At 43.7% G+C, this 17172-nt stretch overlaps 1 protein-coding gene across 6 annotated transcripts in view; it reads left to right on the forward strand.

The window, feature by feature from the left end:
• The window catches only part of RASAL2 (RAS protein activator like 2), a 239370-nt gene that overhangs the window by 195271 nt on the left and 26927 nt on the right, over positions 1-17172 (forward strand). For 5 of the 6 annotated variants that reach the window (XM_069981110.1, XM_069981111.1, XM_069981112.1 and 2 more), the window contains 3 exons: positions 5334-5487; positions 5607-5705; positions 6737-7291. In XM_069981110.1, coding sequence (XP_069837211.1) covers positions 5334-5487; positions 5607-5705; positions 6737-7291 — 808 coding nt within the window. Of the gene's footprint in view, positions 1-3598; positions 3913-5333; positions 5488-5606; positions 5706-6736; positions 7292-17172 lie in introns of those variants that run through there. The other variant, XM_069981115.1, reaches the window with a different exon arrangement.

Consider the following 17172-nt stretch of genomic DNA (forward strand, 5'->3'; position numbering starts at 1 on the left):
ACTTAAGATGCAATGTCTGGGAGCTGCCGCCTCTCCCCAGGGAGTTGGCAGGGAGACCGGGCATTTAAGTAATTAACAAATGAAAACTGGACGGGGTGAGGGGTACAAGTGCCGCATGGTGAATTGTACCTGGGCGTGCTACATGACATAAATAAGATGGCACCTCGCTGCTTCTTCTCTGGACTTTAGGAAAAGTACCCTCTAACAAGTGTCTCGTCTCTGCACCGTGCTGGGTCAGATTAGCAGCCACTAAAGTAGAGATGCTTGAAGTGAAGACTTTGAAGGTTTTTGTATAGAGAGGATGTGTGCGGTATAGTGGCTGCTACACAGAATGCCCCTTTCTCCTGTCTCCTTATCAGCTAATGGATGTAACGTGAGTCATTGCTGTTGATGGTTTGTGAGGCTCTATTAATGCGGCATTATCCTTTTCTGGTTCATAATCCTAGCAGGCAGATTTCAGTGCAATATGATAAAGTCCTGAAGCTTGCTGAGTGATTGTAAAGCGCTCCCTCCTTTTTAGCCAAGCTGTTAAATGGGTCAAATTCGACAGTGGCACCAAAGTAATTAGCTTCACCCACCCTCCGCCCAGATGCCGCTTCTCCTCTAATGGAGTGCACATAGTCTATAGGAAAATAAAACAGCAGATTGAAGCCTGAGGTTACTGCCTTGTCAGTTCCCAGCACGAATCATCATGTACTTGGGTGAAGTAATAAGTACAGTAATAGCCAAATGATAGAGCTGATGGATGGGTAATAAAAGCCCAGCATATTATTGACTATTTTAACATCATAGCAGTACTTCACCGTAACAACATGGTACAGACACAGGGGACCCAGAACTAGTTAGAGCATTGGCCGCTCTACTCATCAAGGCACGAGGCTTATGTTTACTAAGGCGGGCTTCTCTCTTTTCCATGCATTGTTCCTTTATTTAAGGTGCACAGCCAAACTGGTAAGTAAGGGGTTGTTGGCCCAAAGGTCATGGCAATCTGTTCTGCCAGGAAGGGGATACTTGGTAACCAGCCCTCCTGTTACATAAGGGGGAGACACTAGTTAACTGCGCCTTTCAGTCTCATCTGGGGGAGACACTAGGAAATTGGGCCCCTCAGTCTTATCGGAGGGAGACAGTAGTCAGTCTCACCAGTAGGGGTACAGTAGGTAACTGGACCCTTTAGTCTCATTGGGGGGGACAGTAGGTAATTGAACCCTTTAGTCTCATCAGTAGGGCTACAGTAGGTAACTGGGACCCTTCAGTCTCATGGTGGGGGGGGGGGGGATACACTAGGTACTGCGCCTTTTAGTCTCATCAGGGGGATACATTAGGTACTGCACCTTTTAGTCTCATCAGGGGGATACATTAGGTACTGCACCTTTTAGCCTCATCGGGGGGGATACACTAGGTACTGCGCCTTTTAGTCTTATCGGGGGGGATACACTAGGTACTGCACCTTTTAGTCTCATGGGGGGGATACACTAGGTACTGCGCCTTTTAGTCTCATCGGGGGGATACACTAGGTACTGCGCCTTTTAGTCTCATCGGGGGGATACACTAGATACTGCGCCTTTTAGTCTCATCGGGGGGATACACTAGGCACTGCGCCTTTTAGTCTCATCGGGGGGATACACTAGGTACTGCGCCTTTTAGTCTCATCTGGGGGTTACACTAGGTACTGCGCCTTTTAGTCTCATCGGGGGGGATACACTGGGCACTGCACCTTTTAAGTCTTATCGAGGTGGGGGGACACTAGTTAACTGGGCTCTTCAGTCTCATTGCCGCATTTCACTAGGTAACTGTGCCCTTAATGGAGGGGACAGGGGTTACTAGATAACTAGGCTCTGGTCTCATTTAAGAAAAAATTAGATTACAAATCCTCAAGTCTCATTGGTGGGAGGGGGAAGGAGAGCGTGCAACAGGAGGAGACATCAGGTTACTGGGCCCTTTTTTCAGAAAGAGAAACAGGCAACCCAGTCCTCTAGTCTTGTCTGAGAAAACAGTAGGTAACCAGGCCCTCCTTGCTCTTACTCTGGGGAAGCTATAGGTCCCCCTGTCTTGTCAGTGTGAGACCAGGTGATGGAGCCCTCTTTCATTAGGGGTGACATGAACATACTCAGTTTAGATTGTGAATTCCATTGAGGAGAAAGACCAGTGTGATAATCTCTGTACAGCGCTGTGGAGTATGGCAGCACTATTTAACGTCATAACAAAAAGGAAAAATAAATGAAGGCTCCTTTTTGGACAGTTTACGAAGTCAACCATTGTTAATAGCCATAGAACGCCATTTTAATTCCCATGGACAATATAGAGAACAGCAGGCATTCTTGGCTTCCACTGGCCATCTTGTTTAGTCCAAAGAGGTGATCATAAGACTCCTATTCTGCTGAGGTGGACCCTCCTCCTGTCAGATATTGGACAGGTCTTACAAATATAGCCTACATGTCATTGTCAGCACTGCTGTTATCTATCTGAAGACCCAACCACATTGTAATATACAGAGATATATACTGGATTGGTGCGCATAAGGATGCTAGTAGAGGGAGTACACCACGTAAGCATCTTGTTTACATTGTAAGTTACTTATCAGGCTTTAGGCTGGCATTGATATTCCACAATAAGGGCGATCTACCGGCAGAAATGTTGGGTTTGCACAGAGATGTTTCAGATGACTGACAACCAGCTTGTTAGGGGGCATAATGATAGCGTCTTCCGATAATGGGTTCCATCTCTAAACATAACCATTAGGTTCACGTTGCTTGTTGTGATCCTGACAGACAAGGATTTATATTGTGTAAAGGATGCTTTTTACGGTTCCCCTCCCCACCTCTGTGGCTCGTGCAGTTTACTGTAATCCTGCTTCCCTGGGATTATCCGTGTCTGTACAGGGCCAGCTAAGCACTGCTCAGTTTTCCTATAGCTTCCCCGGTAATACAAGAAGAGCTCTTTAATCCATCCTCACTGGATCGCGCACTTGCCTCTGGTCGGGTTGATCTCCTGTTACTTAAGGGTTAAGTGTCGCCATGCAGTGTTATTAACCCTTCTCTTCCCATGCAGTCAGTAGTCTTAACCCTTCATGATCAGTGCTACTCCACACACAGAATGAGCAGGGAATGATGGAGCAGATGTGTGACCCATCCGCTGCCTTGTCTTTCCTACTGTCTCCTGGCTCAGCTATACCATGGCTGATCATTTTCACCCTATGACATGAGTTAGGGGTAGGGAGTCGGAAATGAGCAGATGTCTGTGAAGGCTGGAAGGTGATGATTTCTCCCAGAGGAGACGCTTCCAGGAGGTTTGACGCATTGAATGTCGCTGATCTGTCCCCTCTTGGGACCACAACGCAGTGTTTAAGAGCCCCCCTTCTCACTTTAGCTGCTTCTCGCTGGGGTTGGGTTTATGCAAGGGAAGCTGCTTGGAAAGGTCACCTTTGCAATGTTTACAGAGCATGCTCTTTGAGCCAACCCGGCTGCAGCTTCTGCCTGCTTGCCTGCAAGCTGTAATCTGCTTATAGGTGCATTGTCATAGCAACAGGCCCAGAGTGCAGCAGGCCGGGCACACCGGGACTGTGTCTATGCTACCTGAGGGGCGGGATGCTGGAGGAGGAGGAGGAGGGGAAGATGCAGTAGCCAGCTATTTGAAGCCAGATTTCATTTCACTGGCAGCCAATTCAGCCCTTGAGTCCGGAATGACTGGAATTCTGCAATTTCTTTTTTTTAACGTTATGAGAATTTGAAGACGTCTCCAACCAGACAGTATGCCCGGCTTGGCAACTTGACATCGCTCCTGGCAGATTTAATTTCCTGGTGGCACATGACCTTTGACCTTTGTGCAAAGGAGCGAAGATGGGTGAGGCTATATGACATGAATCCTAGCTATGATTTGGGCATGCACAGCAAGGTGGCTGTATAATTGCTTCATGTAAGTCTTTCCTTTTGTATCACAACCTGCCTAACGTCACCGTAACTGTACAAATAGGCCCTTTTAGTCGTCGGGTACTTTAAAAATTAATTTGCGCTATTTGTAGAGCGTGTGAGCTGGATAGCAGCCGAGGTTGTTACCATGGATCTGTACAACACTAAAGTGGTTAAAAAGTCATAAGTTTATTATGTAACTAGGCCTCGGGAAAGGAGAGAGTCGGCTTATGCCGAGAAATATTCATGCACAGTCGTTTACTCGACACTTTGGTCAGAAAGGAGAATTTGTACCTTTTACCCCTGGGTCGTCTTGGCTATTTACAGAGCAGGTGTATGCTTTCATAGATAGGATTACGGCTGACTATCATGGTCACACCATTTGTCATACAATTTCTTTTGCTGTTATGTTATATTATATGTTGTGCATATTTAGAAAAATTCAGAAAAAAGTCTGAAATTGCCCTTTATTTCATATATACAGTGCAGTTTGACATAGATAAGTCTTTTTTTCATACAGATAGAATTATTGTTAAATTTCACAATTTTATCCTTTTTTTTTTCTTATATTTGTTTTCTGGGTAAAATTTCATCTAAAATGTATAAAAGTCGTACCCTGCAGTATTATTGGAATATACAATTGCATCGGAAATAACCAGTGCCATTTGATAAAAAATCTGTTTTCATGCAGATAGAATTATTATTAATGATAATGGTCATTATCACCAGTGGTTATACTGTATATTGTGCTTTTATGTTTATATTGGGTCAAATGTTAATATGCGTGAATGTCAGAAATGTTACCCTGCAGTTTTATTACAGTATAAAATTGCATTGCATTTACCCAGTGCAGTTTGACATAGAGAAGTGAATTGATTGTGCTAGGGGTTAAAGGGAAAATTGATGTAAAGCTATTTGGGGGAGTTTTTTTTTCTGTGTTTCCCATTAAAATAACGATTTTCAAACACTGAAAGCATTGAAAGGACCGACAATGTATGTACCATAAAGCAAAATATATGACAGCTCTGGGACCATTCACGTCCACTTCACCCACTTCCCTGTTGGGTGGTTCCCCTTCCCCAGAAGATCTACATTGTTCCAAACAAGGGAAATTGGCCTATTTGGCGCCAAGATTGGGCTTCCTTCTTGTATATGTGTGTGTATATATATATATATATATATATATATATATATATATATATATATATAAAATATGTATTTATTATAATATAACTGTGTTGTAATAATTTTCTAGTAGTCAATTTTTGTGCTGTATCTGTCACACTGTCATAGGTCATGATGGATGACTCTTTAGTTCCATGTCTGGTAAACCAATGCATAGTTGTCATGTATATAATATGTAAAAAGTAGTATCTGATATGTCCAGGTACTGGTGGCCATTTTAACTTCCTTCTCTTCTCAATGTAGGACACGTGGGTTACCCAAGCTGAAAGAATCCCGTTCTCACGAGTCCTTGTTGAGTCCAGGAAGCGCAGTAGAAGCCTTAGATTTGGGGGCAGAAGACAAAATTTTGGTCAAGCCATTGCACAGCAGTATACTGGGACAAGAATTCTGCTTCGAGGTAATGGACATACATATTGTTATGAGACGCTAAGTAAATGATTAACTTCAAACCATTTTTTATGACCTTTGGTTTCTTTCTTTGTGTTTTTCCCCTTTATGTCGTCATACCTCTACCAGGTAACATACTCCAGTGGTAGTAAATGTTTCAGCTGTTCCTCAGCTGCCGAGAGAGATAAGTGGATGGAAAACTTACGGCGAACAGTTCAACCAAACAAGGTAAGAGTAAAGGAAAATAAGATTGTCGAGGGAAGTCTCTGTGCTACCAGGAGCCGCTCTAATATTATCTTCAAGGATAGTTTTATTTCCTCTAGATCCTCACTTAGTTTGATGCTTGTGTTTCTTTATCATCCATGTGATGTCTTATTGTAATATCACACTTTTGATGTCAGTTTATAAATTTACTATTCACATTTTATATACAGGCCACATGGTCCATAACCCAAAAACTAATACTGACTCCAACCCCCAAAGTAGGTTAGTCATATTATCATGTCACTGGCCCAAGCCATGGGTCAGTCTCATTACTGGAGCTGGCTAATGGGGTCATGACCATAGAATTGTGACATGAATTATTATTGGACAAGGTTACAGCCAACTTAAAACGTAATGGACAAGGTTACAGCCAGAGAACAGGCTGGAACAAGACCAATGTAAGTTCTAAACTGATCCCATTGTGCCACCTAAAGCCCTTATTACATGGGGTGATGTCCAGGAGCAAGCTAGCGCTGACCTGTGAGGTCAGCGCTCGCTTGCTCCTCATTCCTCACACGCTGCCGGCGCTATTACATGCGCTGACAGCAAACCGGTAAGTGCGTGGGGGGGACGTGGGGAGGTGCGGGAAGGCTGTCCGGCTGATCTTTGGATTGTCCGGCGAGCCTGTAGGAGATGGTGGCAGTCTGCTGCCACCGCTCCTGTTGCATGGCGCGACAGCAGCACATCGTTGCTATCTTAGTGGTTTGTCTTTCAACATGTTAAAGACAAGGACAGAGAACTATCAGCCAACATCTTTCATGTTGACTGATCGTTGTCTTCTATTACACCAAGCGATTATCGTCTGTAATGGCCAATAATCAGCCAAATACGACCGATAATTGCTTCATGTAATAGGGCCTTTTAGCCTTACCTAATGGATATCCAATTTACCATGAGCAGAATGGCATACGCCTGATGTAATTGCAACGAAGAGTAAAGATAGCCTCTATCAATGCAGTGGTAGGAAATGTTCTAATCTGCTCTCGTACCTCCAGGACAATTGCCGCCGGGCAGAAAATGTATTGCGTCTCTGGATCATCGAGGCCAAGGACTTGGCCCCCAAGAAGAAGTATTTCTGTGAGCTTTGTCTGGACGACACGCTGTTTGCACGCACCACAAGCAAAACAAAAGCGGACAATATCTTTTGGGGAGAGCACTTTGAGTTTTATGGTTTGCCCCCTCTCCACAATATCACCGTGCACATCTATAAGGACGTAGAAAAGAAAAAGAAGAAGGATAAAAACAATTATGTGGGGCTAGTGAACATTCCTATGGCCAGCGTGACTGGCAGACAGTTTGTAGAGAAGTGGTACCCTGTAAGCACACCTACCATAAACAAAGGCAAAACTGTGGGACCTTCTATACGTATCAAGTCTCGATATCAGACGATCACCATTCTGCCTATGGAGCAGTACAAGGAGTTTGCAGAATTTATTACAGTAAACTATACAATGCTATGTTCTGTGCTGGAGCCGGTCATCAGCGTCCGGAACAAAGAGGAAATGGCTTGTGCCTTGGTTCACATACTGCAGAGTACGGGAAGGGCCAAGGTAAGAATCTTAGCAATGGTCTCTAATAACTCCTTGGCTGGTGCAAAACTACAACTCTCAGCATCCCCCTACTGCCACTATTAGATTAGTAGTTTTACTATGACTAAAGAGTCTCAGGTTTTGGCTTATGGTGGCCATATTTTTTCTTTGAAAGTAGGTTGACTTTTTTCTAAGTTCTGTGGACTCACTCCGTACATAAAGTAACTCAGCTCTCTTCTAGTGCATTACCAGGAGACAGATAATCTGTTCCTAAGAGTCTGAATATGAACCATAAAATATTCACTGAAACTTGTTTTTGCGCTCTAGGGAATCATAAGGAGATCCAGCGCTGTAACATCACATGGCGACTTTTGATATTCTCTGACTTTTCTGTTAGAATAAAGGAAATGTAGATCAATGATTCTGAAGAGCTCAGACTGGTTTTGAGCACATGTTAACTTTTTGTACATGAATGTTACTGTTCTGGCATTTGAGCTTGTGTCGTTCCAAGTTACCCATGCTCTTGGGACCACACGAGGAGAAGATTTTGTATTATTATATTAGAGCGGCACAGTATGCGGTGTTTTCTGTTGTAGTCCATGGAGAATACTTTGTTTTGGCTTTTGTGCATGATGCAATGAGTCTAGGACAGTGTGGACCTCAGATAGTTGACTGCGTATAAGAAGCTGCAAAATCCAATAGAAGCCTCGAGGACCTTGCATCTATATAGAGTCCGACAGTGGCCAAATTGGGCGAAACATCTTTGTTTCTTATTCTTGTTACTCGCATGTATGCCGTAATATTCATAAACTGATCTGAAAATACTATGCAATATATTATTTCTGGATCATTAGTTTTTATACACCTCTTACATCCTAAAATTAAAATTATCCCGGTCCAACTACAGCTGATTTACTGTAGTGAAGACCAATGTGCCTATCAGATCAATTTCTGGATATGAACCCCGGTCTGAATGTTTTTAATTCTGTAAGGGGTTGTCCTTTACAATATGTCCTAGGACATATGAGCATTGTAGAGGGACATCCCTCTATTAAGGTCCCCAATTGATACTGTTGAACAATGTATGGTCGTCGGTATAGAGTATATGGGGACCTCCCAAGTCTCCACTGACAGATGACCTTTGTGGAGATAGGGGTTAGACATGATGCATTTTCACTGTTGACAACTTTTGTTGGAGGGATAAGCCGTCATAGCAGTCAGACTGAAGCTTACCCCTCTTCATAGAGAACAGAGGAACATTCGGCCGCTCAGAACATTTATCTATATGCAGGACAGCCAAGAAATGTTAGAAAATTAGGGGGGGGGTGCTCACCGGGTGATCGCTTGATCGACGGGCAGCTCTTAGCAAATAGCAGTGATCTGCTGCCGCCGCTCCTGTTTTGGTGAGCGATGTCAGCAGATCGCTGCTATATTAGTCGGTGGTCTTTCATCATGTTGAAAGACAAATGACAGCAACGATCAGCAACTGATCATTGCCTTCTATTGCACAAGACGATTATCGGCCAAATACAGTCGATAATCGTCTCGTGTAATAGGGCCTATACCGAGCCTATTAGAAGGCTCTATAACCACATGGGCCGGGCTGCACAGACATAGTTAGCGATGTTCATGCTGACCTTTGCTTTAATCAATTGTTGGCCGCACATCACCTATTACACGGAGAGATCAGCAGCCAATGATTTTTAAGCATCCTCCGCTGATCGTTTTCTTTATTACATAGGGCAATATCGGCCTGATTCGGTGGCCAGTTTGGACAAATATTACCAGATAAATTTATGACCGGCCCATGTGGTTATAGAAATTTTAGCAGGTTCAACCTGCGATCATCTGCTAAAACAAGGACGGTTGTCTTTAATCACCACCATCGTTGTTATAACTCCTATAATCTACAGCTCTTCGGCCGCGCTTGGTGTTTCTAAGTGACTCTGAGCTTTGGCACCATTAGGTCGGGAACTTCTATTTGCAGTACAACTTTCCCTTCCTCGGCTAGATGGAAGTTCCCAATCTCCCGATATATATTAAAAAAATCCTCCCCAGATAAATGATGCTTTTTGTGGTGTTTAATAGACGGAGACCTAATATTTTGAGACTGGGCAGACAGTAATGCGTGGAAAGAATTGCAGTCTTGGGAAGGGCTTTGTATTGATGTCAGTATATCAGATGTGTTATGTTCCAGCTCAGTAACCAGTGAAGATTTCAGCTCGGAGCATTGCTCGCTATCTTTATTTGCCCGTCTCTCCGGTGACACACTGAAACGCTGCGAGTTTTATTAAACCACCGGCTTTAATGATCGGGTTTGTTGGCAGTGAATCCGGCCTCCTGTAAAACTGCTAGTAGGACATTTTATGGCCTTTGCAGAAGCACGATGCTGTTTGCTGGGTAATGCTGTTATGTAAGAAGCAGAGGTGATTTCCCAATTAGAAAGCCTTATAAATAACCTGATGGCCATAGCAACCAAACACCTCAACGGGAAAGCACATTACCTACCATGGCATGGGAAATATGTGTTGCTTTCGTAACTAGGTAATTGGAGGCAATGGAGGATAGGATGCAAATATCACAGGAAGGATTCAGCCCTAAGATACCTGTGCATTAGCATAAAGCTATAGACATCTATGAAGCATGGATATATAAGCCATTATGGTTAAGAAGGGATTACCACTTATATACAGTTATCTTACATACTTGGGTCTGTCTGTAGTGGGGGGGGGGGGGGTCAATGGTATTTTTAGAATCTAAGAATTATATTTCAGGACTGCTAAGGAAAGTATAAATTGTATATAGGAATATAGACTAGTTAATAAAGGTACTAACAGTGTCTATTCCCCTCCTCCTATTGATTTTTCCCTCCTTCTATCATTCCTTCTCTACTTTCTTTCTTCCTTTTTTTTTTTTATAAAAGCTTTCCTTCCTTGTTTTCTTTAACACAACCTACCTTCCTTTCTTTCTTTCTTTCTTCCTTCCTTCCTATCCTTTCACCCAACCATCCTTTCCTCCACCCCTTCTTCCTTCCCTTCTTCCTTTCCTCCACCCCTTCTTCCCTCCTTCCTTTCCTTTCTATCTATATTTTCCCCTATATCTTCTCTGCTCGGCATCCTTGGAATCTTATATCAGTTTCTTTGTCCTAGGACAGATTTTGTGGCTATCGAAGTCCAACTTAAAATAACTGACTTTAGAATTTTCGACGCCATCAGCTCCAATTCTTTTCTTGTACTCCGTCAGTAAAATAATACCTTCTATATTAGGCCGGATATCCTTCCTGCCATCCCTTCTGAACCCTATGTAAGCCTTGGCTGCTGGAAACTCCTCTTGTGATGCACCCAAGGACTTTGCCAGCTTACTGGCTGCCTGAAAGTGCTGTTCACTAACTTTAGTTATAGAAAACCAGAATCCCAAGGCTTTCTTTTTAATAGCTCAGACTGGAACTGTACCGATGGAAGACAAATGATTTCTTCTTCTCATTTGCAGTGTTTGCATATGGAGACATTATAATGCAGTTTTCACAAATCCTTCAAGGAACGGTTTTCAGCATAAAAAAAGATTTTATTTTCAAACTTACTGTAGCTGTCATCTTTAAAGATGTTTTGAAACCTGCCTGTTTTTTTTTTACATGGACTCTTCAGAGTGGTGACAATGTGATTGTAGTGCTGTCACTGCTGTTATTGAGCCCCTGAGACTCCCCCCTCCATGATGCTATTTCATATTCTCTACATTTAAAGGGACAGAACCAGTGCTGAGATGTTTGCCTGTAGAGTTCACACAGGCAAATCTTTCCTTAGTTTAGCCAATCACAGCACAATACTCAGCCCTTACTGCTATGTCATTGACATAGTGTGTGGAAAGTGCACTGAACTGGCTGCAGTGTGCTGGGAAATGACTTACACAGTACAGCACTATATATGGCATGTGTGGAGAGAATGTGTTATTGATGCACTGGGTTTGCAAGGTGCCTTGTAAGCAGAATTACAGGAAACTGCAGCAGTGAAAGGGTTACACTACTGATAAGAAGCTCACGGCAGCACTGTGGACATATGGTAGTATGTACACTGCTGTTTACGTAAGGGGCAGCTTCCCTGCGCTTTATATGGGGAGTCAGAGATGAGAGAAAAGCTTTGATTTACTTTTGTGGATCATCCTTATCAGACCTCCACCTTTTCTGCATATAGCAGATGCTAAACCCCACCCCAACCTACTATGTTTTGTCCTGGGTCTCCCTATTACCAGAGACAGAAATCCCTGGACAATAGGTTGGGGAATGCAGATTGCAAAAAAGGGAGACACCTAGTGGCCAAGGGACCTATTACACCAAAGATGTCTGACAGATTTTTTCAACCAAAGTCAAAAATGGATTTGAAAAGAGGGGAAATCTCAGTCTTTCCTCTATGACCTGTTTTCTATAGTTCATTCCTGGCTTTGGCTGAAAAAAATCTGTCAGACATCTTTGGTGTAATAGGCCCCTAAGACTTTAGGGCTGTTTTTTTGGGATAAGGAGTCATTTTTTTAACTAAAGTTACAATATGTTAGGAATCGCACATATTATCACATGTGGTGGTCGTTTGATATGCACCATCACATTCTGTTCTGGCCTGGACAGCTTACATAGTAGTAGTTTATCTGGGAATATATCCAGGTCTTGATGAAAGCTTGATATACCCACGGCACTTATTTCATCCACTTTTTCTTAAAGGGGTTATTTTGGATTAGAAAAAGCACAGCTACTTTCTTGCAAAAACAGCACCACCCCTGTCTATAGGTTATGTGTGGTATTACAATTCAGCACCATTTGCTTCAATGGAACTGAGCTGCAAAACCTACACCCAAACTGAGGACATGAGTGGTGCTGTTTCTGGAAGAAAGCAGACCTGTTTCTCTAATCCTATAAGGTATCCGTTGAAGACACTCAAGGTCTCCCAGGTAAACTGGTGATGAATGTTTCCAGGATACACCAAGTAGGTCAATAGCCTACAAGTACAGTACATACCAGTAAATGGTCCTTTTGGTGTGACTACACTTTATAGTACAAAGGGATCCTAATATATAACCTATACCACCTAATGTCCAGTATATGTCTGATAGGAGTTAGTGGTGCCGCCATTTACCATAATAAGTAGTGTGGATAAAGTGACCGCTACTAGTAAGATAAAGACGATTGGAAACAAAATTTGATTATCATCCGTTTTTGCAGTGTATAGAAATCCTGATGCCCAAGGACACCCACAAGACTGTACGTAGTCACAGTATAAGTAGCTTTTATTGTTCTCATGGATGTATTACATTGATATTTTAACATTAAAATGGAGGAAGCGAGAAGCTGAGAGGCCGTCCATCGTCATTATGTTGGCTTCGATGTATGCCCATTACCTTAGATGATGGTTATTGGTAGAAGCCACATACATAGTCTGCTTTCTGAGTTATTGATTGGTAACACAAGCATGCTTTCTATAATGTCTATTGGGTCGACATATAGTATTTCACTTTCCTTTGATGGAGATTATAATGGCCATCCCCTTATTTATGTGCGCAGAGGGCAAACCGATTACACCTATGGACTGCTCTGCAAGTTTATTAAAGGGGCAGCGCTAAATAACTTTTCAGTATGTGACGTTTATCAGTGTTTGTGGCGTTATATAACTTATATATGGTATTTTCTAGTGTATTTCAGCTCTGCAGGCTTCATCTGTAAAGTTGACCCTAAACTAGAGGGTGAAGCCTAGAGAAGATAATCCCTGCTCCCCTATACCGCTATACATCCTCAGAAGTAGGAAGGACGTTATAGAGCAGTCCATGCAGTGAAGCAGAAGAATGATAGAACAATATATCTGGTGGAGCCAGGGCACGGTGGTGGAGCACAAGAGATCCCATTGACTTTAATTGGGATTGTTGGTTTTACAACATGGTGTCTCTCATTTGACCAAACAAAATAGCTCAGGGTGATGCAAAGCAGGTGCCCAACAGATCCTCTGAGATGGATGTCAGCGTCACCTTAAGGCCCTTTTACACAGGCCGATTATCGTCAAGGGGTGTTACTAAAAACGCTTCTCTGGACAATAATCGGTCCTTGTAAAAGTGTCAGTGATCCGCTGAGGAGCGGGAAAACGTCCACTTGTCGGCTGATCGCATCTTTTATCACTATGTGCTGCACATTGTCCTGGGAAAACACAGGCTGATAGCAATATTTTTAAATGGCTGCACAGACGATAACGTGATCATTCCTTTGTCTTAGCGACTGATCAGCACTTGCTTAGGTCCTTACACGGCCCTATATCGGTGTCACGGCCGCGGCGGCTTCCCGCGTTCCGGGTCGCCTTGTGTAGGGACCCGGCGCTGCTGCTAGTTCGGCCCCTGGGGCGCCTCACCTCTCCTCCGTTCCTGTCTCGGCCTGTGCCGGCCGGCGCGCGCTCGCTGGCTGTCTCAGATTTAAAGGGCCAGTCCGCCCTTAATTGGTTAGTTGCACCAATCACTCCCCTATAAATCCCAGCATGCCCTGTCCCTGGTGTTGGAGCCTCTACATGCTTCCCATAGCGTTTGGCCCAGCTCCCTGTTGTTCCTGACCTTAGTCCTTGTCCCTGGTTCCTGTCCTTAGTCCTTGTCCCTATCCTTGCCCGCTGCCTTCCCATTGTTCCTGAGTCCTGTCCGCCACCTGCGAGCACGCCTTCTGTCCTCTGCCTGCACGATCTCCTGCCTACTGCTCCTGCCACGCCTCGCCTGCCGTCACCAGCAACCAAGCCAGGGGTAGCGACCTGGGGGTCGCCTGCCGCAGCAAGTCCATCCCGCCTTGCGGTGGGCTCTGGTGAAAACCAGCGGCCCCTTAGACTCCGCTCCCTGGTGAGGTTAGTGCCATCGCTGGTGACGGTCCAGTGGATCCACTACTCCAGGCGTTACAATCGGTCCTTTAAAAGGATTCTGAGGGTCCTTTTAGACCAAGAGATTTCTGGGCCATAGGGGCCACTGCTGTATCTTCAGGCTGCCATCTTGTCCCAAATGATTGACAGCTGAAGGAGAGAGCGGACTACTTGTGATCTGGAAACTGATAGCATGGATATATACATATCCTAGAACCCTATATATACAGATCGGTGCTGTCCAGTTTCTCTTTATCTTTCTTGGTCGCACATCAAATGTGTGGCCCACAAAGATACATTTAAAGGCTATGTTCACACTACGTATATTTCAGTCAGTATTGTGGTCCTCATATTGCAACCAAAACCAGGAGTGGATTAAAAACACAGAAAGGATCTGTTCACACAATGTTGAAATTGAGTGGATGGCCGCCATTTAATGGCAAATATTTGCTGTTATTTTAAAACAACGGTCGTTGTATTGAAATAATGGCCGTTATTTACTGTTATATGGCGGCCATCCACTCAATTTCAACATTGTGTGAACAGATCCTTTCTGTGTTTTTAATCCACTCCTGGTTTTGGTTGCAATATGAGGACCACAATGCTGACTGAAATATACATAGTGTGAACCCAGCCTAAAGCAGGTTCTAAACAGACGATCAGCCGATAATCTGGCGTTACCCCGTCTTTGGACGATCGCTGTCACTTTTACACAGACCTGATTATCAGCCACAAGAGCATCTGTAGCGACGCTCCTGGCCACTCATCAGTCTGGGTAAAAGGCCCTTTAAAGATCGACAACCAATACTATCACTCATGTATGGTTGTCTAACTAGGTAGATTGGTAAGGGTATTTGGTTTTGTTTAAGGAGTAGAGGGCAATGGTGGATAATGTATTATAGACACTAGTAGCAGTTTAGATTTAGTACTTGAGAGCAACCTTCATTGTCATCATTAGGAAACAACCCAAAAAGTTAGGCACATCCGTAGACGTTTGGTCCAGTCTTGTAAACAGGTCCATTGGGGTTCTGGCATATATAATGGCAGGTATGGCACTGCAAGCTATTCTACCATCAGCCCGATATGGATTATAAATATGGCATTTTTTACTGTACAAAAAAAACTAATACAAAAAAATAAAGTGCATACAAGAAGGCCGACCACCATGTCTTGTATCCATTGCTTATTTTGTCATTTACGTAGATTCTTCTTACATAACCTTCCTGTTGTTCCATACTGTATCACTGCGAAACACGTTACTGAATAAGTCCCTGCCATTTGTCAGTAATTTAGGTGTTTGTCACCACCACTGTCTCTTTACCCACAGACACTGTAATAACCCAGGTCTACTGGCCGCCATTAAGCTAATGACATCAGCGGTGTGTTACCTGATGCATCATCGCACATTTCACAAGCTGTTCTGCTGCGTTCCTGTTAGTCGGTAACATTCAGAGACATCAGCTCTGAAATAGCTGAGCATATTATCTCAGCCCCATGTTTCCATAGACACACTGCTATATTTGTACCTTGCGCTGGTGAGGTCCCTGGTGTACCGACCGCTGCAAGATAACACGCAAAGCATCAGTGTAAGACATTTCTTTATTTGTTTATACCTGCAAATCTTCCTCCCTTCAATCCGCCTTAAAGGGTTTGTTTGATCTGAGATAAAAAGGACTCCATCAGCAAAGCGACCACACTTGCTTATATTTGCCAACATTACATTAGACCCCCAACAGCCGATTGGGGTCTATTAAAGTTTTTTTCTAGATTAGATTATTTCTATTACAGCATCACCCTTGTACATTGGCTATATTTAGTATGGCCGCTCAACAATTCCCTGGAGTCAATGTTGAGCTCCAATATTAAACATGGCCACTGGGCAAGAGTGGCGCTGTTTCCAGAAAAAGATCTATCAACTAAGTAACTTGTCATTTTGAGCATAGGATGTGCCCCACCAGGTTAGGAGATATAGCAAGTGCTTTGGGGCCCAGCAGATGAGGGCCGTTTTCAGGGTCATAAAGCGGACAATGATCAGTGGAAATGATGGAGGAGCAGAAAGCACTGGGGGTGTAGGTTTAAAAGACAAAAAGAAAGACGAGGAAGGAAAAAATAATTCATTCTTCCATATATAGGCTATGTTCACACTACGTAAGTACCGTAGTGATCACGGCCGTTGTTGATCACGGCCACAATTACTACGGTACTTACGTAGTGCTAAACCTGAGGGAATCTTGGCCGGAGTGTATACACATAATATACACTCCAGATGGGATCCCTAGCGGCGCCGCAAGAAACTGACATGTCAGTTTTCTGCGGCCGCTATTCATTGAATAGCAGCCACAGAAAACCCTGTCAGTGCACACAATGAGCTTGTGGCTCCATTCCATACGGAGACATCCAATAGTGATCCCAGCAGTTGGTGCAGTTGATTCCCGTATATTCACTACCAGGAGGAATTTAAAGGGGTTATGCAGCATTGGAAAATCATGGCCACTTTCTTCCAGGAAAGCACTGCTCTTGCCTCCAGTTCAGGTGTGGTTTCCAATTAAGCACCATTTACTTCAATGGAACAAGAGACAAGAATCGAGCTGTCTCTGTAAGAAAGTGGCCCTGTTGTTCTAAGAGCTTATTCCCACATCCCGTTACACACAGATGGCATGGATGGGGGAGCCCTGCAGTGGAGTTTCTCCCCATGCGGCATTGCTATGGTACCGTGTTAGCCAGAAAAATCCATGTGGTGGTAGATACTTTCGATCAGTATTTTAGGAGTGATTCCTTCATTTGCCGACAAAAAATAGTTAGAATTATGGGCTTTCATGTTTCAAAGATCCTTTCTTCAGACAGACGGAATGTGGGAACAAGACTTAACACTGGATAAACCCTTTAAATTACTTGCACCTACCACTAGGGGTATATATCCCCTGCATCCACTCCTAGGAGTAGTATAAATCCCCTGCATCCACTCCTAGAAGTATATATCCCCTGCATCCACTCCTAGGAGTATATATCCCCTGCATCCACTACTAGGAGGAGTATATA

The sequence above is a fragment of the Dendropsophus ebraccatus genome, chromosome 8, assembly GCF_027789765.1.
Source record: "Dendropsophus ebraccatus isolate aDenEbr1 chromosome 8, aDenEbr1.pat, whole genome shotgun sequence".
NCBI lineage: Eukaryota > Metazoa > Chordata > Amphibia > Anura > Hylidae > Dendropsophus > Dendropsophus ebraccatus.